This window comes from Trypanosoma rangeli (genome assembly GCF_003719475.1).
Source record: "Trypanosoma rangeli strain AM80 chromosome Unknown Tra_15.4_contig_00351, whole genome shotgun sequence".
Taxonomy (NCBI): Eukaryota; Euglenozoa; class Kinetoplastea; order Trypanosomatida; family Trypanosomatidae; genus Trypanosoma; species Trypanosoma rangeli.
Window position 1 is genome coordinate 1 of NW_021706095.1, and position 19,581 is coordinate 19,581.

A 19,581-nucleotide genomic window follows, 5' to 3' on the forward strand; every position below is an offset into this window, starting at 1 on the left:
TACCTCTCTCTCTCTCTCTCTCTCTCTCCCTCTCTCTTTCTTTCTCCAACACATATTGTTAGCTGTATAGCAGATATTGCATGCAGAGGTTTATCCATACACAGATGTACAGATGCAATAGAAGGGCATATAAAAGTGTGCGTCCGCATAAAATAAGAGAAGATTGTGGAAGAAGAGGGAGGGGAAAGGAACACCAAGCGGAAAAAGAAATCCCGGTTTGGTAAATCAACAACGAAAAACAAAGACAACAAGAATAGAACAAAAAAAAACACACACACATAAACAAAGCTAAAATGTCGCTTCTCAGAGAGACATCCCACCATCTCTGTATGAGTGTGAGCGCTTGTGTGTCTGTAAGAGTGTTTACATCTTCCCTCTTTCTTAAAGACTCCAATTTCTTTTTCCCTCCTTTGTTTTTGGTTGCCTTTCCTGCCTCTACTGCGTATCGCCTATCTTCACTGGATAAATGAGTTCCACAAGTTTGTCCCACGTCATTGCATGTATACCTCCAAGACTGTCAAGTTCAGAGTGGATGCACAAAACGATGTCTGCTATACGCAACTCACTCTCCACAGTGGCACCCCCCTCGTCAATAATAAGTTTGGCCGTGTTGTAGTGCCTAGAAGAGACAAAGCCCTCAGTGAATCCAATTCGTTGTTGAGAAAGCGGGAGAACCTCGTGACGAAACCCATAGGCACTTTCATCAAGCCATCGTTGATTCCGCAGCGATTCATGCACATAGGCGTCCGGCAATATCCAACAACCACGCACCAAGGCTGTAAGTAATTTAATAGTTAACTGGCCGTTTGTAACAAGGTGAGTCAAGTTAGAAGGGACAGGTGTGTTGGACCGACACTCTGCAACGGTGGCGTGGGGTAATTGTTTAATTTGGCTTAGCAAATCCGACGCATCAAATCCACTAATTGTGAAAACCCTCGGTTCAACAGACCGACTCCTCTTTGTCGGATGCGTTGTCACGGATAGTGGCACGTTAAACGACGAGGGACTTCGAAGTCGCTTGTTCACACAATTTTGCCGCTGCGGAGTGGGGGAACAAGAGGCGTTTCGTATCGAACGACGCAACTCCTCATCAAGACGCTTTTCAAGTAGAGTGCACCTGTTTGATGCGGCAGAAAGTTCAATATCAAGATTTTCCGCCCTCTTGCACATGGAAAGATACTTACCCCTGTACTCCTCCACAAGCTCGTCAGCGCGTTTCTTTTCACTGGTAATTTGCTGTATGGCACCCTTATCACATCTCGCCTCCTCCAAGTTCGCTCGCAGCTCAGAGATGATACCCCTGCACTCCACCTCATGCCGCATTTTTTCTTGCGCAGCGGAGGCGAGCTCACTCCTCACACGCACAAGTTCTTCCTGGGTGGAGGTGAGCTGCTCCTTTACTTCTCGCAAGTCCCTTGAATAATCAGCATCCGATGTATCTTGTCGCGCCATCAGCCGTCGTACTCGTTCCTCGGCGTGGTTCAGGGCCTCGTGCGCCGCCTCTGCCTCTTTGGAGATAGAGATATGTTCCTGCTGCATTGTCAATGCAGCCTCCTTCACTGCGGCAAGCTCCTTCTCAAGGTGGCTAATGTGCTTCTCACGTTGAGCAAGAATGGTAGTCACAGTCGACAACTCCTCCGACGTCCTCGACAACTGGCGTCGTAGTGAAGATCGTTCCTCTTCCATGGATAATATGCCCCCCTTCGTCTCTCGCAAAAGCGTTTCAGTCTGGAGCTGTTGCTGACAGAGGGCAAGTCGATGCTCATCTTCAAGGCGTTTTATTTCCTTTACGTGATCCAGATTTTGCTGATTTGACTCCTCCTCAGCAATCTGATGCCGGTAACGTAAGGAAGCAAGCTCATCACTGAGGGCGCGGGATTTCTCCTTTTGTGCCTGTAATTCTTGCCGGAGATCTTTTACCATGTTCTCCTTGGATGTTGTGATCTGGCGGACGCGTTCTTCGCTTAGCGTTATGTGAGAGTGTAACGCATCGGCATGTGATTTTTCAGTCTCTTCCACAAACCCCGCGTGCATCTTCTCTAGCTCCGTGCAGCGCCTGGAATATTCTTCTAGTGATCGCCTGGATTCCTCATATTTTGCACGAATATCATTCATATGCTCACGCAAGTCCTCATTTTTGTTGTGAAGATGTGCGCGCTCCTGCTCCACTTGAATACTTCGCGCCTCCAGTTCCTCTAGTTCTTCAGAAAGCTTGACGACCTGTTCCCGCAGAGTTTCGGTGCGGGAGTTACATTCTAAGTCCGTGCGATCCGCCATCTCCGTGAGACGCTGTGCGTTTTCTGCCTTGATGTCATCAAGTTGTTGTTTTAGAAACTCCGTTTCGGTCCTCCACTGGCCCATGGTCTCCTTCAATTGCATTTCAAGCGTGTGACGCACCTTCACCTCACGATCTGCTCGACTGTTCGCCTCATCTAAATCTCCCTTCATCGTTTTAACGTACTCCCGCATAGTCTTTAGCTCCTCGTTTGCCTGCGCGAGTTCAAATCGCGCAAGCTCCAAGTCCCGTTGGACATTTGACCACTTCAGACGCTCGCGAGTCATTTGGCTCACGCGTGCGCGCAAGTCATCAAGCTCCTGAAACGACGCAAAGGCCGTGTTTGACACAGAAAGACGAGCAGAGAGCCGTTGCGAAGGGCAATGCAGTGGTCGCATGGAAGTTATACTGAAAGGTGTCTTAGTCAATTCAATTTCAGGGTCTGTCCAAACTTTTGACGCCGTAGGTTGCCCATCCTGTTTGCTGTCAAGGTTTGAATTTGTCCTCTCATTGGCCTCTGGAATCGGGTCTGACATATGAATGCTTTTCTGCAACCACAGGCTGTCGCTATCGTCAGCGTTCATAGAGCCTCTGTCAGAGAGTCAAGGGTGGTAGCAGGACAAGTGGGCGCAGTTTGCGGCGTGTGCGTGTTTTTTTTTGATTCGGTGAGTTCTTCCTTTGGCCCCTCTTGACAGCGGGGCAGTAAAAGATGCGGTAAAAAACAAAGAACAGAAATCGAAAGATGGCTAACGTCAAGGCTGCTACTGAATCCAGAGTCTTCGCAGGAAAGTACAAACTCTCCTCATGCCCCTACCCCCCCCCCCATCCCCCTCCGAACGCCCTGGACACCGTCGTGTGGCGTGCAACTCAGAGGCGTTGAGAGAGTGAAGCTTCAAAGCAAGCAATAAGAACAACACAAACAGCAACAGCAAGAAGATAAATCCAAAAGAGTCCCTCCTCATGCTTCAAACGCGGCGACCACCTGTGAAAGATCCCGTAGAGAACGAACCCATGGGGAGGGGAACAAATCCCAGTGCGCAGACACCCTTCTCATCTCACATCTTCCCCAACTGGCTCCTAAACAGAAAACTGAAAATAACAAAAAAAAAAAATGAGATTCGTGAATACATAAAAAAAAAAAATGTTTCGGGCTGACCCTCATGCCCAAACCACAACTATATACCCTGGCATAGCCTCACCATCAGACAAGATAGACAGACACAGAAAGCTCATGACCCAACTCTTTTTTTTTCTCCCATTTTGTTGTTGTTGTTTTGTTTTTTTCGTGGTTTTTCTTTTCTTTTCTTTTTTCTTCATCTTCTTTTCATCTTTTTAAAGTTGAATGAAATGAAAAAGGAAGAAAAATAACACAGATACCTTTCACGCATTTGGGTGTAAAAATTGTTCGATCAGTCTGGAGAACAGCCAAACTTGGGACTCATCCACAAGAGTGGAGGCACCATCCTTTATCAATTCATGCACCTTTGTCGCCTGTTCTTCCTCAGTCGCGTGGCTGGCAATGGTAGCAGGGACACAAAAGGTAACACCGTATTCTTTTATCGCTGAAGGATGCTTCTGCACTTCGTCAATCATCATCCTCCACGTCCGCAGATCGCCTTTACGAATAACACGCACATAGGGTGTTTCAGCCCCTCGCCGCTGACTTTCCCGATCCTTTATAAATGCAGGCAAGAGTTCATCCGATGCATCCACGTCAACAAAAAAACTCGTGCGCTCGTCGTATGGCGCAAAAATCCCCTTTGAGAAATGTGTCGGGGAAAATTTTTCCTTATCCCTCGAAATGTCTTGCGAGCCCGCACTGGAAACTTCAAGCTTTTTAATGCTTTCCATACGACGAATTTTTCCGTTTTGTATGCCTGACTTATCCCCAAGTAGACGAAGAAACTCGCCCACGTTTGCGGATGTTACCTTGACATGAATACCGTTGGGAATGAGCTCCAAAAGACCATTAGTCTGTGGCACACTAAACGTCAAGTTAAGCTGTGCAATCTGTGACCCTGTCACTTGGCCTTGTTTTAACCTATCTACCTTGGCACGGAAGTCCGCCTCTGAGGTGGCCAATTCGGCAGAGTTTGAGTCGCCCACGCTTGCCCTGGGTATCGATGTATCAGGTGCCGTCGGAAAAATAAGACTACTGGGACTCATCGGTCCTCCATCCATGGTGGTGTGCGGCGAGACAATCAACGATTCCTTTTTGTAGTGTGGTTTGCCCGGCGCAACAGAAACTATAGTTCGGGCTCGCTGAAATGTTGCGGAGGATGAAGGCTCTGCGTCTGTTTTACTTCCTTGTGCCTCGTTTGTGCGGGCATTGCGGTAGCGTTGAACGCACTCCAAATACAGGGGAAGGTCCTTGTACTGCACGTTGATGCTTGAGCCATTTTCAATGAGGTCTTGAATCGTTCCGTCAGGCAAAGGGGCAACCCACTTGAGCTCAGCCTTTTCAAAATCACTCCGACTGTAGGTGACAAGTTCGTCAAGAAACCTAAAGAAGTCCCGATTAGACGTTGGAGACAGAAGTACATTGGGCTCCTCATGAGTGCGACTGCCTGGTTCCTCATCCAGTCCCTCTCCCGCAACCCGCGTAGACAAGGTAGTTTTTTTCTGATCCCCTCTGGATCGTCCTATTGTGCTGGTGTCCGCCTTCTGGGAGTAGTCTCTAAGTGTATCCATAGCAGCTTGGCCCACATTGATCTCAAATGCCTCACTAAAGGTGGCCAAACAGACGGCCATCTTTCCAATCACCGTGCGGACCTCACCTTGTTCAAAGGGTGATAAGGAGGCCTCACTGTTAAGTGCAAGGTTAGACAACTCCCCCATGCAGGACATCATCTGCATCAACGAATGCAGTGCAACCCTGTTATTTGGAAGAATGCCCATTAGCCCCAAACGCCTGCGGTTCTCGAGTGCAATGTCCTCAAAGGTGGGCGTGCGGACGGACGACATCTCCCTCGAGTGCATTCCCAAACAGTTTTTTTTTTGAATTTAGCTGATGAGCAAAAGAAGGGAAACGCGGCAAATAATAATAAACAAATGATAACCCTGCACCCCCACCACCACCACCACCACCACCACCACCACCACACGCACACGCACACGCACACGCACACGCACACGCACAAAGCACAAAGCACAAAGCACAAAGCACAAAGCACAAAGCACAAAGCACAAAGCACAAATAGGAAAGAACAAATTATATTTTCACGGCGTGTTCAACAGTTATTTCTCACGCTCACACATGCAGAAAAAAACTACTCATAACACGCAGTACGCCGCGGGTTGAATAAAAAAAGGGGAACAAAACAAGGGAAACACACAAACATACAGACACACATGTACTCAAAAACAAGATGAGTGAAAAGACAAACACATTTTTCAGCTGTTCTACGTGGGTGTAGGGCCCCTAGTCGTCTCCTTCCAGTAACGGTAGACAAAGGCATCGATTACTTCGGATGGGCAGGAGGAAGGTAGCCGGAGACCACTCAATCTGCAACGTTTGTCTAGCCCCTTCTTCTTGTCCAACTGCATGGTGGATGATGAGGAAAAGGTGTCCAAGAGAGAAAGAAGCTCAGCAATAAGGGGAGAAACGCTGGCTTGTACGTCTTCTGAGCATCGATGATACGCAGTAGAGCGTGCCACAACCAGTAAATGAAGAATTTTTTCATGATTTTGTAACTCTTCAACTACATGAGAAATAACCGTGGAATTGTGCTGCATCACCGCCTGCATGGTGGTCGCTGAAACGGGGTGATCCCCATAAGGAATGCACGTGCACGCCAACTGTACGCAGTATCGGCATATGTCTGTGAGGGATGAAAGGAGCAATGCCTCCGAAGCAGATTGAGGCGAAGTCGCGACTGAGGCAACAAAAGCCTCATTAACGTTCTCCAACAGCGTCTGAAGATCTAACAGCAGAGTTGAATTCAACAAGACTGCGCGCACACCGCCGTGGCTTTCCACCCAATCCTGCACACATTGGCGGAGGGTAGAGGCCAGCGGTGAGATTTTTAACACCGGAAATACTGAAATATGCTGAAAGGTTTGTTCAAACTCCAAAAACGGCGCTATGGAAACCAACTCACAGTGACTCTTGGCAGTGTGATCGCTCTGGAAAAAAGACTTCATTGAGAGTTCTCCCGCTACATCACTCGGTATGAACTTCGGCGCATTGCCTATTGGACTCCGGGGCGAAAGGCTACGCAATATAGCGCATGCCTCATACCACCGAGGAACATCATCATTAAAGATTCCCTGAAAAACTGGCACGACCTCCTCCAGCTGTTTTGGGCTCAGAGATGACGCCATGCCACGTCCAGTGGAATCTGGCCCTACCGACACCTCAATGGAATACCTCGGCAGTGGAGCAGCAGCATGAACCTCAAGCGGCAGCCCGGTTCTCGCCGCATCACCCACCTTCACTGGCGCATCATCAGCCAGATCACTCAGCGACGACACAGTAACTGGTGGAGAAGAAAACAGTTCGTCCAACAGGCTCATCGTCTCCACGTGAGTTGGCGCATGCGATGGCGGACATGAAACCGTTGGGTCACCGCCGTAGGATCCAAATGCCGCCACATCAAACCTATCCTCATCCGCAGACACAGAGCAGCTCCGCATTACCCCTCCCCCTAAGGAAAAGCAAAGCAAAAACGATACACAAACAAGCATTGGCATTCCTCAAACAGAAACACGCAAGTACACCCACAAACGAAAAAAAAACACACATATTTTAAAGACAGATTCCTCTCACATAATCTTTATACACACGGGAATGTGTATCTCCGCGCCACCAAACAGGACAACACCGCACCCCGGAGAACAAGCAGTAAGGAAAAAAAAAAAAACGGCCCAGCACGTCAATAGGAGGAAGTCAGTAATCAAATTCCGGTGCGCCGCCGAGCTCCAACGGCACCTCGAACCGTGGCGGCAGTCCGATAGCTGCTGGCAGAGGATGCACCATGAAACATAATTCCATGAAGGTTACCCACCACGTGTCTCCCACTTGTGCTCACAAACTCCAGCGGCTGCTTCAACCCAATCGTTGCGCTTGGGAGCTTGCTCAAATCGATTGACCGACCATCCCCCATCGTCGCCGCTTCCCTATATCACGAGCCGCCCAGGACAAAGGACCGGCAGAGACAAAAATGCAAAAAAAAAGAAGGAAAAAAAAAACATTAAGGCGAATAAATGTTCGGGAAACACACAGAAAGGGAACAATATTGTTATTATGTCTTTATTTTTTGTTTTGATGGGGTCTTGGGGGTTCCCTTTAAATATCAACGCGAGTTATAATTCAAGCTCGATGAAAGACAACCGAAGAGACAAAAAAAAAAAAAGAACAGCGATCACTAATTCTCGGCAAACGAATCCCACACACGATCGGCGGACCCAAGTGAACGACCCACGCGAAGCACCACCATAAACATGTCAAAAATCGCCTTGATGTTTTTTATGAGAAATATGCTTAGCATCTGATGGTCTCTCCACCAGAGCTGCGTTCGTACTGCCAACAGAGGAACATCGCACACAACAATAAGCAGCAACATATATTGAAGAATACGACGCTTGTGGCTTCCATTTGCATCAGTGCTGCTCCACTGATTAATGGCATCACGCAGCCTCTTCGGCAGAAACATAAGTTCCGCGCATTCGACCCCATCACGTGCATAAAATAAGTGAATGACGCCAACGTTGTTCCCTACAAACGCAACGCTGACAATAATAGAAATAAGAATTTGAAATGGCTCTGGTACGGTTCGAAGGGAACCTTTTCGTGTGCCAGGAAAAAGAACAGAACTGTACACGGTAAAAATGTCCAGGGAGTTTAGCAGGTGAAGGAGAAGAAGGTTGAAATTGTTGTTGAAGTTTCCCACAATGGTGTTCTCTGCCACAACATTATTATCCCGTCCTGACCATTCACGTGTCTCGGTAATATACAGCGGCAGTTGAACAATAGAAACCGTTAACGCCAGCATCGCAAAGAGGCCACTGGAGCTGAGCTGCTGCTGCTGCTGATAATGCCGCTGCTGCTCGTCCGCATGACGAGTGAACGTTACACCCCACAAAGCAGCTGTTTTCCCCACAAACACCACGACTGTCAAAACAGTAGGTACGTAGAAACTCCGTGCGTGTAGAAATATATAAGATGCAGCAACACACACATCCGCAACCAAAGCGGCCGCCGTGGGAAAACCAATAAAACGAAACAAAAACACGTCGCACAGAATCTGCTGGGTCACAAAGGAAATCAAGGTCAGCCCAATGACAAGGAGGGTACTAAAACGGGGATTGGATGGACAGCATGAAAGGCCTAATGCCAGTGACGCAAAAACTACAACGCAAAACACACACGGGAGTGTAAAACATATCCCGAGGACTGTCATGACTTCCCCAAGTCCGTCATTCATAAGTGTGGAGTCGTGGCTCGCAATTTCAGAGATGCCAAAGACGACACACGCAAAGGATCCCCCTGCAACCACGGAAAAAACAACAAAGGTGATAAGGTACAAACGCCGTTGGGAAACTTTGCGTTCTGTCTCCAATGCCTCGGTTGAAACAAGTGCGTCCAGTTCTCGGTACATTCCCTTGCTGCCCACAAGGCAAACTCTTGAGAAACAGCAATAAACAAAACCCAAAACAAAACAAAAAAGTCCACGGAAAGCTCCCATACATATCCGAATGTACAGGTTTCAACGCGTATATGCAAGGCGATACGCATGCATGTGGTAGATACAGGCGAATATATTTTTGCCTGGTAAAGCCCAGAGTAACCAAGAATAACACCAATAATAAAACAAAATAATAATAATAATAGTAATAACCATCCGGAATCAAACCAACAAATATAAAAGGAAATATTTGTAGTTTCCTCTCCACTGGTTTTCTTCTCCTCTTTAGGGCAATTATCGATCCTCGTGCCTTCTCATTTCGCTACTTGAGCGCCATTGCAAAATAAAGTCATGCGTCGTTCGTACAAGACACAACATCTCACGGCCTTACCGTGGAATGTCTCCCTTCTGACGCACCTCTATGGGGTGGCTCTGCACGGATGGATAATCATACAACATCTTGTGGTCCTCTAGCTTGCATTTCCCACTCCACAGGTCCACACTCTTTGGATCAATACCTTTCTCTGCCGCAAGCTCGTTCTTAAGCTCCCACACATGTTTCATGGGGTCCACCATCTTCCTGTATGCATTAGGATACGGATCATGAGCAAGCCCAGACTCCTTCGTATTAGCCTGCTGCTGCTGCTGTTGGTACGGTCGATGCTGCGGCATGCGAGGCTGGTTAGTGTTTACTTCTGCAGCCGCCGGACTCGAAATTGGCATGCCTGGAGGAATGCCGGACGGAATCTTTCCCGCCAGCATATCCTTGTATCGCTGACGTAACGTCCGCGCGTCAAGGCAGTCAGAAAAGTTCACTCCCCGTTCGTACAACTCCTTCGTGATGTCGGTGATCTTCATGGTGTCGGCAGGACTTTCCTTGGCCTCTACTTCTACCTCAATGGTCTCCACCTCAATCTCCTCCACTATCACCTCCTCCGCTGATTTCCTTGCGATGCCCTGCACCCGCTCGGCCTCAACGCGCTCAGCAGGCCGCTTGCCATTCCCTGACGCCTTGGCTAGATTAGGCGGTTCCACGACAAATTTATCATCGTCTGTTTCAGTTTCCTTCACATCCGCCGCAGCAGAAACGGTCCCAGCTTCCTCAGTTGACGTTGGAGATGACACAAAAGAAGCGGCCTTTGGTGGGGCCTCGGTGCCCCACATGAGTTTAAGCAGCGCGTCCGCCTCAGCCTGGATTGACCGTGCCTCATCCTGTAGATTTGATAGACGTGCTGTGTACGCCTTCATAGAGGCCGACAGTGTTGTGTATTTCCCCTTGAACTGGTCATCCTCAACGTTGGCACGTTTTAGGCCATCCTGCACCGCCCGCATCGCGGCCCGCGAAGCATCGCTCATGTCCGCTAAATCCAACCCCTGTCCCTTGCACTCATTCTTCAATGCAGATAGCTGCTTGGTCAGAGTCTCACGTGCGTCGCTCGTCATGGAAAGAAAACGCACCTCAACGGCTCTCACACCGCCAGAGAGACACAGCCGACGAAACACCATGAGTCAACGGTAACCCTACAGATGTCGTTTTTGCTCCCACCACGGCAGTCCCTCTACACTTATCTACGTATAGTTGCGTAGATATACGTGTGTTGTATTTTCTCGCTTAAGTGAATTCCGTGTGAAGGACAAGGGGAAGGGGAAAAAAGAAAAAAAAAAGCAACTGGAGTTAGAAACAACAACAACAAAGCGCAGGATGCTTTCCAACAGGACACCATCGGCTTTACCCCACTGAGGTATACATTCCCTCCACAATCTTACAACGCATATGCGGTTTTATACGCGGCGATTAAGCCGGGACAGGGCGCAGCTGACCTCCTCCAGTGCCATGATGACTCATAAAGGCCCTTCGCTCCGCTTCGGTGCAGATGATACGGAGCGTGAGTGAACACGTGGGACATTGAGCGACATCGGCTCCAGCAGCAAAGTCCTTGAGGGAAAGCTCAAAAAGATCCCCACACGGACACGGATAGCGCAGCATTTCTCCTTCCACGCATACCTCACTCAGCGCCACCTCCTCATAATGAAACGCGTCCATCAACCCCAAAGCACCACGTCTCCGAGTGAGTGCTCTGCGGCCACTTGCAAAAAAGCACACAGCACTGCAGCAAAGCCGAGAGTGAAGAAGAAAAAAAAAACGGTACCAGAGAAGCCCAAGTTTCCATCCACAGCGCCCCCCACTCCTCCTCACCCGCCAACAAGAACAAAAACAGTAACACAGACACGCTTGAGAGAGCCTGACGCACAAAGACAGAAAGTACAAGAAGAAAAAAAAAACCACAAAACTCTAAATGCCATGAAAAACGTCAACCGCGAGCTCCATTAGACCCAAAGTCGTATTCAATGGCTGCGGCAGCGGTCAAAGTTGGCCCCGCCCCTAGAGCATATCATAAAAATAATCACAAATAGCAAAATCAACACAACTAGAGCAACGGAGACACCGATAGCAATCCGCCGGTTGAGAAACTGGCGCTCCAAGCTCCTTGCATTCTGTCGGAATGCCGATGATTCGCCCTCAAGCACGGAAGACTGCAATAACAGCGTATCGAGTCTTTCTTCACGGCACAACAGTTTATCCACATTCGCGATCATTGCCCCCTTGACAGTTTCTATTTCCGAACGAAGCTCCCGTATCCTTGTGCTCTGCGCACCGTTAAACAAATCAACTTCCTCCTTCAACTCGGCAGCCATACTAGCAGGATTGCTACGCTGTGAGCTGCAGCGTCGTTGAGCGGCCTCTAGGAACCTAAAGGAAGTTCCGCGACCACATGATTTCTCCGTTACACACAGGTACACTGTCCCATCACTGTGCGGCAAGATGTCGTATGAGTAGCCGTTGTACATAACACACCTCCTCTCCACAAGCGGCCCCTTGATGTTCGCGAGCACCTTCCTGGCGCTTGCCGCGTGCATACTCGAGACAGCCTGAGCCTCGGCTAAGAGAACCCCGTCTGTGGATTCCACACGGGCATAAAGAATTGTCACCATGCTACCCAAACATAAAGGCAAGAATACCTAGCAAGCCCCCAACTAACACACAGGAAACGCAGAGACGTCGCACGTAGGAAAACACAAATACATAAAAAGAAGCAAAGCAAAACACACATAAACAAAACAAACAAATAAAAATAAAAACGTGTATTGAAGAGTTTAGAGGGCACAAGCAATCCAGGTAGCTCTTCTGCCGTCAGCAACGCTCATGTTTTGCGCCGCACAGCATCGAGAACCCTGTGTGTATGTAAAACCACAGATAAAAAAAGTGGAGAAGCAATACAACAGCAACAAGCTTTCAGCTTCGAAACGCCGTCTCCAGCTTTTATTTTGGGATCCACCTCCAACTGCTGCGAGCCATACCTCCAGTTTGACAGCCACCTCTGAAAACACGTTAGCGTCACGGAAAGGGTTACCCTCAGCATCGCATCCCGCACATTTGAATGTGTCATAGCTGTGAAGCGGCGGGCTCGGCGTGACTGGCGAATATACCGCTCTGCACGGTCACGCCGCAGCGTTTCAAACTGCCTAAAGACGTACTCAAATCCCGTGTCGTTGCACAACGGAACATCAATCAGCAGCGTCGCTCACAGAGCCGCATCCTCCATACACAACGAAGCATCTTGCGCCAGGAAGGAGGGCAAAGAGCCATGCGCAGCTTCTCCAATTAACACTGCACGTTTATTGAACCATCGCGGCATAACAGGAGCCTCCACAAGTTCAGTGAAAATGACCACCTCCGCCCCTCCCAGAAGGCTACTAATGTTATCACCAAAGGCAGCAAATTCGCGGTGTGGCACGGCACGATAGACATCCCGCACAGCCATGGCATCTGTGTTTCGTTATCAATATCCACCAACATCATAGGTGGATCGTAGAGTGTGGCTGAAAAAGAAAGTTGATGTCTTTCGTCACGGTGCAGTGGGACACATGAGAGTACACGACGCCTGACCCAGACCTCGACAGGGTAGTCGCCTGTTGGACAATCACCATGGCCAAGGTCAACAAACCCATCCACCTGTGTCATTCCTAGCGAGCGACAGCTCGTACCAACGTATTCCATCGGATACAAAAGCCTTCGAATCGTACTGTGTGCCCCATCCGCTCTCACCACCACATCACCCCATTCTGTTTGCCCGTTCTCCAAAACAACGTGTACTCCACCCTTGACTCCATCGTGCTGCAGAAGATCCACAACCCGACTATTGAAACGCACATCCCCAAGATGATATCCAAGGATGCGGCGAAGGTAATCAGCTGAGAAGGTTGCACGCAGCAAAACACTGCCAAGCTCTTGTTTCATCTTTTCTGCAATGCGCCGTGAAACGATAGACTCGCTGTTTGCGGCCGATGCCGTACTAAGAGGTATCATGTCCCCCTCTCCTAAAGCCTTGAGATGCACACTCCGGTTGCGTACTCTGAGCAGTCAACGAAGATGTTCGTCCAAAATGCCAAAACAGTCGTCGGAAACAACATCTCCCCCGTTCAACACGTGATCCATTCCAAATGCCTTGTAGCAACTTAGGGCATTTGCAAACAATGTAAAAGGTGGATGATACATTGTCCGCAAAAGCAGTGCCTGTTCCAGCACGATACACTCAACGTTCGAATGACGCAAAAACGCTGCAAGAGACGGGCCTGAGAGTCCAGCGCCTACGATAACTACTTTCATCTATCAATCTATATATGTATATGCATGGAACTATACGTTCCATAATATCAAACCAGGCCAAACCATATATATATATATATATATATATATATAACGCAAGAGAAGCCAACCTTCTCGTTCTCTCTCTTATAAAACACCGAGCACTAAGCATTCTGTACTACGGCAATAATTCTCCCATTGAAGTTTCAAGCCGTCCTCCACACACACGGCGGCGTCAAACGAAGTTCCCAGATGCAATCGCACCTGTGTTTCGGCAGGAATAGTCTTGAGAGCTGAACAGCACACCTTAACCTCGCCTGCCCTTGTTACTGAATCGATAAAGAGAAAGGCATTTGCTGCCGCCTTCAGTGGAACTCTGGTCGCCCTTTGTGAAAAGGGAAGAAAACAACTCAACCATGTCATCCTTGTTTCCGAAGGATCATGCAGTGACATACTGCCCTCCTGCATAGCAATGAGCAACCAGGCAGCTTGTATTGGTGTCAGTGGAGAAGCACCCTTCAGTTTCTCATAGCTCTTCACCAAAAGTGTCGATAACGAGAGTACAACAATGTCCGACCGGGGCGAAATGGGTTGGGGTTCGACCAGCAAGTTTGCAATTGTGGGGCGATGACTGGCCACCAACAACGCACGAGAGAGTGCGCTGAATCCTACGGCCCACACCGTCACCTTTTCACCCCCCTTGGAAACCATAGCATTCCACACGGTGCTTGCCGTCTTATTCCACTCCATGTCTCCCGTCAAGATCAAGGAAGTGCCACCAGCCGCAGCAACGCCAAACACAAAGAGACACTCTGACCATAAGATCTCCCCCTTTTCCATCCGTCGTGATGTTGTCCACTGCGTGCATCCACCCCTCCTCTCAACACGCGGCGGTAAGGTTCGTCCATCACTGGATTTTATGAATCCGGCTGGGGGCGCGCAGCCAATCATCTTTTAATCGAATTTCAAAAATTCAACGGCATCGACAGTCATATATAAGAAAGAAAAATAAAAGCAGTCAAAGAAAAAGTGTGTAATGGACAGTATACTACACAGAAGCAAGCAGTAGCCTGCAGTAATAATAGAAATAGCACCCCCCACCTCTCACCAATAGAAAACAAGCAAAAAAAAAAAGTTCAAAAACGAAACAAACCTCAACTCATAAACGGAATGTGTGAAGAAAAATGATGCCCTGCTATATGTAGCTGAAAACCTGCCTATTATCATTCTTCCCACAGACCGCTGTTGTAGAAGGAAGGCTCTAATTTAGCTGTTGAGTCTGGTGTGTTTTCTGAGGGAGAGTCCTCCTGTTGTGGTGCTCCTGCAGCAATCGTATCCGCTTCATCCGCACCCTCGTCTAATTCATGGCCTTCCTTACTTGGTGACGATGGTATTTCCTTCGTCAAATCCGTCTTCGTTGGCTCGGCCTCCTCCTTTTCCTCCAGCGTGGAAACTTCATCCTCAATTTCCTTATTGTTTTCCTCGTCCGCGTGCTGACTTTCTTGACGCTCTCCTCGATTTACCACCGAGCTCTCCAACACCTTCTTCGCCAACACAATACTTCTCGCTACGGCATTCCTCTCACATTCCGAAGCGTCCGGCATTGACAGTGTCAGCTGTTCCTCCGCACAGCTGATACGTGCAAGGGAAACAGCGTTATCCTTCAGCTGGAGCAGTTCCCAACCGAAAAGACGACACAAACGTGCACATCTGTCAGACGCCTCCTGGGAGACCCGAGCCTCCACCTCCTGTAACAAGGAAGTAAAAAGTGTACTCTCCTGGGGTGGACTCATCGCGTGAACGGCGGATTCGTAGCGCTGCCTCCACTCCTCCGTTTCCCGTCTTTGTGCATTCAGGCCCTCGCGTAACATCATTATCTCTTCACCTCTTTCTGACTGGTGATCAAGAAGAATGCGGAAACTATCAACCGAGGTGCGCCGTCGTTTTTCGCCCTTGCACGGAGTGGAGGAGGTGCAAACCATAGGATCAACCTCCGCCGCACACCGTCGATATTCATCACGAAGCAAGTTAATCTGACGTCCCAGCTGCGCCAATTTTTCAACATCCGCCGCCAAGCTGGCCACGGTGTCTCCGCCTTGGTAGAAGCGACGACAAGATTCAAGGTCCAGAGCACGCTTACGTTTTTCAATTGTTTCCAGCTGTTGTTCAAAGCAGCATTCCTGGGTGGCAAGGTAGGCCATGGTGCTTTCCATGTCTCGCAATGCGGCTTCTCGCTTGGCACCACGCAGGGACAGTAGTTCACTGTAGAGGGGTATTACACTATCAACTCCTTCCTTCGCAAACACCAGATGTATCTCTGCTAGTTGTTCCTGCATGCTTCGAAGCTCAAGTTCAAGTTCTTGTATACGCCCCGTCTCAGCCTGCAGAGAAGGTGAAAATGAAGGTGCCTGCTGTGGAGGAAAAGGCATGACCGACATAGCTGCAGGCACCACTGGAATTGAACTCGTCTCGTTCGCCGCATCCACGGCTGTCGACGCATTCTCGTTCGTTTTGATGATGCCCTCAAGAAGACTATTGGTTTTTGTCATCGAGAGCCGCAGCTCCGCCAACCACTCAGGTTCAGCGTTGACATCCACCACGGCAACTTCTGGTAATGGTTCCTTCACTCGCGCTGGTAGTGTTTGACGCATGCCCAATTCATGAAGAAAGTCCACCATTCTTTGAGCGGCTCCTATAACCTGCTCGATGTAACTTCTTTCAACGCCCTGAGAGGTTTTTTCCATTACATGGTAGGCAAACTCATCACCAGCAATGGTGTGCATAAGACCCATGATACCCCTCTGCAGCAGGCTCGTCACATATTCCTCAACCTGCTGTTCCGTATTTGTTCCAACCGTACAAGCAACATGTGCCGGCACCGGTGCTGGTTGACAGCTGCACCCTTCATTGGCCGATCTCGACGAGGTGAAGGAAGAAGAGCATATCAGGCCCCTTGACTGGGAGTTTGCAGACCCCGTCGTCAGCGGCTCCGCCGAGTCCTCCATGACATAAACGTCACTACTGTGACTGGACATCCTCCTTGTTATTGGCCCAAACTATTTACATGCATGGAGTTGTAAAGGGATTTTTAAAAAAAAAAACGCGGCATGAAAGCGACGTGAATTTCGTCGTTGGTGGCGAGACCATACAAATAAAAAGACATAAACACCACAAGTCGATCAGTCTGCGGATGATGCCCCACTGTAACCACAAGAACGACAGTGTTATCACAAGCATGATTTGCTTGCAGTTTTCAGAACGCCCAACAAACGGCTCTCCCTCTAATAGGTTGATGTTGATACATGTAGGGCGGTGTTGCGTTAGTAATATGCGTAGATGATATGAACACGTGGTATTGGGCAGGGATAAAATAAGCAGGAGAGTAGAATAGCGCCCACGAGACCATATTCCCTGTCACAATTCCCTCCTGAATAACAAAAAATCACAATGCCACGGTGAAAGGGAGATCAAGAAAGAAAAAACCACAGCCCCACGTTAGATAACAGCACAAAATAAGTCCCACAAACATACCCCGACTAGTGAGCACGATAGCAGCGCCCACAATTTCTCACCCAAGAACAGAGTGGACGATAAAGTGTTTTCACAAAAAACGTCACTCAAATGAATGGTTTTTTTAGACTTGATGGCACCGCCGTCACAGTGAATGACCTCGACAGCGGCAGCAACCTGCCCCACTTCCGGGCCCTCTTCATTTGTCAAGTGAACGCCGTGCCTCACACCCCCAACAATGCGCAGAAGTCGCTTGGTGTACCCAAGCAACAGGCGTGCCGTTGACGGACTGCCGTTTGCATAGAAGACACACGCAGAGAATATATCAAATACAAGCAAAAAGACAACGAGTTGACCAACTTTTTTGCTCCGAGTGTTTCTGCTTCCAATGGCACGAAAAATCGTCGAAGGTGAGTTATGCTCATTTCTTCGTTCTTGACGCTCTTTTACCCCTGATGTGGGTGAAAAATTTAGCAGTCATCTTAAAGCCACCTCCATATTTACCAAAGACCACATACACATGAGAATTCTGAGCTTTGGAATCACCTTCCTTCTCGACGACGATTAATGCATTAGGGGCTTCTTAAGCCCTTGTAGAGTTATCTCACTCGAGATCACGCTAAACCCTGGTGGAATCATCTTCATTTTTGTCACGCTTCCCAATTCCGCCAGGGCCCTCAAGGTTGACTCCTTCGTTCGTTACCAGTTCACCACAATGGTTATAGTCTTATTTGGGCACCCCAAACCCGTCGGTTTCTGCGGCCAACGCGGCGTCGGCAAAAACCGCGGTAAACAAAACCCAACGCAATAAAACACGCCACATCACGGAGCACGATGAGCAATGCCTTGAGGCACGGAAACGCAAAAAAAATAGGTGCGGGTTGACAGCAGAGCCAGCCTCGTCAAGGGCAGCAGGGAATTAAAAACGATAAACGAAAAGACAAAACGGGGAAGAGCAAAGGCATTTTTTTTTTTTAAGGAAAGGAAGAAACCAGGGGCAACAAAGAACAACAGCCCCCACTGTCTCTCAGCCATGCTCCTTTAAACGCCGCCACACGCACTCCCAACGTCCTCTCTCATCCGCCGCTAAATGATAAGGACGCAAAGCAAATCCGCCTCCTCCAGCGTTTGCTTACGTCCCCACATCTTTCCACATTGAGAGTAGCGGCCGCCGCAAGTCTGCCTCACGAACAACGTGTCGTTGCGCTGCCTTACTAAGGCAATCAAAAAGTCCGCGTACTCGTTCCTGAGCTAGGCGCATCTGAAGTTCTTCAGTGCCAATGTCATCCGCCACAGCCTCTTCCAGTAAGAGAGCTCGAAAAGTCTCCGCTGCCGTAACAGCACGCTTGAAAAAGGCACTTTCAACCGTCATCTGCTCCACCAAAGCGTATTGCCGCGCGATTTGAAGCTCCTTCCTCTTTACCTCGTCGAGAATGATGCAGTCCCACCGCAAGTCTTTAACCTTTTGGAGAGCTTCTCGCAACTCCTCAGCATCACACTGCACACACACACACCCCGCCCGCCATACAAGCCGCTGGTTCACCGTGCCATAATGGCAGGTGGCAGAGAATTTCACGTACGATCCGGGAGATAGCTGTAATGAATAATGAGCTGCACGCTCGCACTTCTCCCTCCTCTTCAAAGTAGAAACACCGTATTTACGCAGCGGGAACCATACACTCAAATGTTCGCCTTGCGACAACAACTTCTGCTGCTGTCCAGCGTCAGCAGCTTCTTCGGATTCTGTTTCTGTTGTCGTCAGTGTTAACAGCAGCCACATCATAAGCGCCAGTGATGTAGGAGGCGGCACGGCCAAAACAAAACCGTACCCTCGTTCAGGAAATACTCTATGCACAGCACCGATCATGTGCACTGGCAACGCACTCGTGGACCCAGAGGCACGCCGCTCCCCCTTAAAGCGGAACGTCACGCGCACCACCAATGCCAGGGACGCATATACCTGCCCTGCAGTCACACACCAGTCCCTAGCAACCTCACCAAGCCCAAAACCAAAAAACAAAAAAAACACATCAAAGAAAAACAAACCTATCCATCTGGCCGCCACTTCAAAAACATTCCTCCGAAAGAAACCACTCCAACAAACACAACTACCAAAAAAAAAAGGGTAAAAACAATCCCCAGGTACATCTCACTGCAGCGCCCAGACGAAGGGAAGACAACAACAGGCGGACACATCAACGCACACTGCGGCGCATACGAGTTAAACAACAGAAACTATAAAAAGTTCTCCGGTAGCAATTACTGTCGGGCGTTCGGCCAAAAACAAAGACGACGCCTAGACAACAGCGAAGCCGTGAGAGGCGCAGAGAGGAGGGGTTGCGTTCAACGGCCCATCCAGCGCATTGTAAAAAAGCCAAAACAAAAAAAAAAGAAACGCACATCAAATATTCAGAAGCCCATCGCAGGCAGTGACAACCCGTTGGCAAGGCGCTGCCGCCCAACCGGAGGGAAACCACGAGAGATGTGAAAGCAACCACAAAAACAATCAACCAAGTACCCCC

At 49.0% G+C, this 19,581-nt stretch overlaps 10 protein-coding genes and 1 pseudogene across 10 annotated transcripts, besides 13 other annotated features; all 11 read right to left on the minus strand.

Moving 5' to 3' along the window:
- The first annotated feature begins 3 nt into the window (after window positions 1–3).
- Window positions 4–37: a microsatellite.
- A 191-nt stretch (window positions 38–228) lies between these two features.
- Window positions 229–288: a sequence feature (A-rich).
- Window positions 289–435: 147 nt separating this feature from the next.
- TraAM80_07862 (uncharacterized protein) lies at window positions 436–2,859 on the minus strand (the record flags this gene model as incomplete). Its single annotated transcript, XM_029384635.1, has 1 exon — window positions 436–2,859. The coding sequence occupies one exon, from the start codon at window positions 2,857–2,859 to the stop codon at window positions 436–438; it is 2,424 nt and encodes an 807-aa protein (XP_029235515.1).
- A 309-nt stretch (window positions 2,860–3,168) lies between these two features.
- Window positions 3,169–3,207: a microsatellite.
- A 309-nt stretch (window positions 3,208–3,516) lies between these two features.
- Window positions 3,517–3,533: a microsatellite.
- Window positions 3,534–3,584: a microsatellite.
- Window positions 3,585–3,609: a microsatellite.
- Window positions 3,610–3,655: 46 nt separating this feature from the next.
- Window positions 3,656–5,254, minus strand: TraAM80_07863 (uncharacterized protein; the record flags this gene model as incomplete). The annotated part of the gene is made up of 1 exon (XM_029384636.1): window positions 3,656–5,254. One exon carries the CDS (start codon window positions 5,252–5,254, stop codon window positions 3,656–3,658), a length of 1,599 nt encoding a protein of 532 aa, XP_029235516.1.
- An 84-nt stretch (window positions 5,255–5,338) lies between these two features.
- Window positions 5,339–5,377: a microsatellite.
- Window positions 5,378–5,409: a microsatellite.
- Window positions 5,410–5,472: a microsatellite.
- A 205-nt stretch (window positions 5,473–5,677) lies between these two features.
- TraAM80_07864 (uncharacterized protein) lies at window positions 5,678–6,910 on the minus strand (the record flags this gene model as incomplete). Its single annotated transcript, XM_029384637.1, has 1 exon — window positions 5,678–6,910. One exon carries the CDS (start codon window positions 6,908–6,910, stop codon window positions 5,678–5,680), a length of 1,233 nt encoding a protein of 410 aa, XP_029235517.1.
- A 523-nt stretch (window positions 6,911–7,433) lies between these two features.
- Window positions 7,434–7,465: a sequence feature (A-rich).
- Window positions 7,466–7,641: 176 nt separating this feature from the next.
- On the minus strand, window positions 7,642–8,874 carry TraAM80_07865 (uncharacterized protein; the record flags this gene model as incomplete). Its single annotated transcript, XM_029384638.1, has 1 exon — window positions 7,642–8,874. One exon carries the CDS (start codon window positions 8,872–8,874, stop codon window positions 7,642–7,644), a length of 1,233 nt encoding a protein of 410 aa, XP_029235518.1.
- A 191-nt stretch (window positions 8,875–9,065) lies between these two features.
- Window positions 9,066–9,113: a microsatellite.
- Window positions 9,114–9,288: 175 nt separating this feature from the next.
- TraAM80_07866 (uncharacterized protein) lies at window positions 9,289–10,407 on the minus strand (the record flags this gene model as incomplete). Its single annotated transcript, XM_029384639.1, has 1 exon — window positions 9,289–10,407. The coding sequence occupies one exon, from the start codon at window positions 10,405–10,407 to the stop codon at window positions 9,289–9,291; it is 1,119 nt and encodes a 372-aa protein (XP_029235519.1).
- A 291-nt stretch (window positions 10,408–10,698) lies between these two features.
- TraAM80_07867 (hypothetical protein) lies at window positions 10,699–11,072 on the minus strand (annotated as a pseudogene).
- Window positions 11,073–11,247: 175 nt separating this feature from the next.
- On the minus strand, window positions 11,248–11,895 carry TraAM80_07868 (putative vesicle-associated membrane protein 713; the record flags this gene model as incomplete). The annotated part of the gene is made up of 1 exon (XM_029384640.1): window positions 11,248–11,895. One exon carries the CDS (start codon window positions 11,893–11,895, stop codon window positions 11,248–11,250), a length of 648 nt encoding a protein of 215 aa, XP_029235520.1.
- A 78-nt stretch (window positions 11,896–11,973) lies between these two features.
- Window positions 11,974–12,041: a sequence feature (A-rich).
- Window positions 12,042–12,565: 524 nt separating this feature from the next.
- Window positions 12,566–13,270, minus strand: TraAM80_07869 (monooxygenase; the record flags this gene model as incomplete). Its single annotated transcript, XM_029384641.1, has 1 exon — window positions 12,566–13,270. One exon carries the CDS (start codon window positions 13,268–13,270, stop codon window positions 12,566–12,568), a length of 705 nt encoding a protein of 234 aa, XP_029235521.1.
- A 364-nt stretch (window positions 13,271–13,634) lies between these two features.
- Window positions 13,635–13,663: a microsatellite.
- Window positions 13,664–13,696: 33 nt separating this feature from the next.
- TraAM80_07870 (uncharacterized protein) lies at window positions 13,697–14,389 on the minus strand (the record flags this gene model as incomplete). The annotated part of the gene is made up of 1 exon (XM_029384642.1): window positions 13,697–14,389. The coding sequence occupies one exon, from the start codon at window positions 14,387–14,389 to the stop codon at window positions 13,697–13,699; it is 693 nt and encodes a 230-aa protein (XP_029235522.1).
- Window positions 14,390–14,772: 383 nt separating this feature from the next.
- On the minus strand, window positions 14,773–16,584 carry TraAM80_07871 (uncharacterized protein; the record flags this gene model as incomplete). Its single annotated transcript, XM_029384643.1, has 1 exon — window positions 14,773–16,584. The coding sequence occupies one exon, from the start codon at window positions 16,582–16,584 to the stop codon at window positions 14,773–14,775; it is 1,812 nt and encodes a 603-aa protein (XP_029235523.1).
- A 1,607-nt stretch (window positions 16,585–18,191) lies between these two features.
- On the minus strand, window positions 18,192–18,926 carry TraAM80_07872 (uncharacterized protein; the record flags this gene model as incomplete). The annotated part of the gene is made up of 1 exon (XM_029384644.1): window positions 18,192–18,926. One exon carries the CDS (start codon window positions 18,924–18,926, stop codon window positions 18,192–18,194), a length of 735 nt encoding a protein of 244 aa, XP_029235524.1.
- Between the last annotated feature and the right edge of the window lie 655 nt (window positions 18,927–19,581).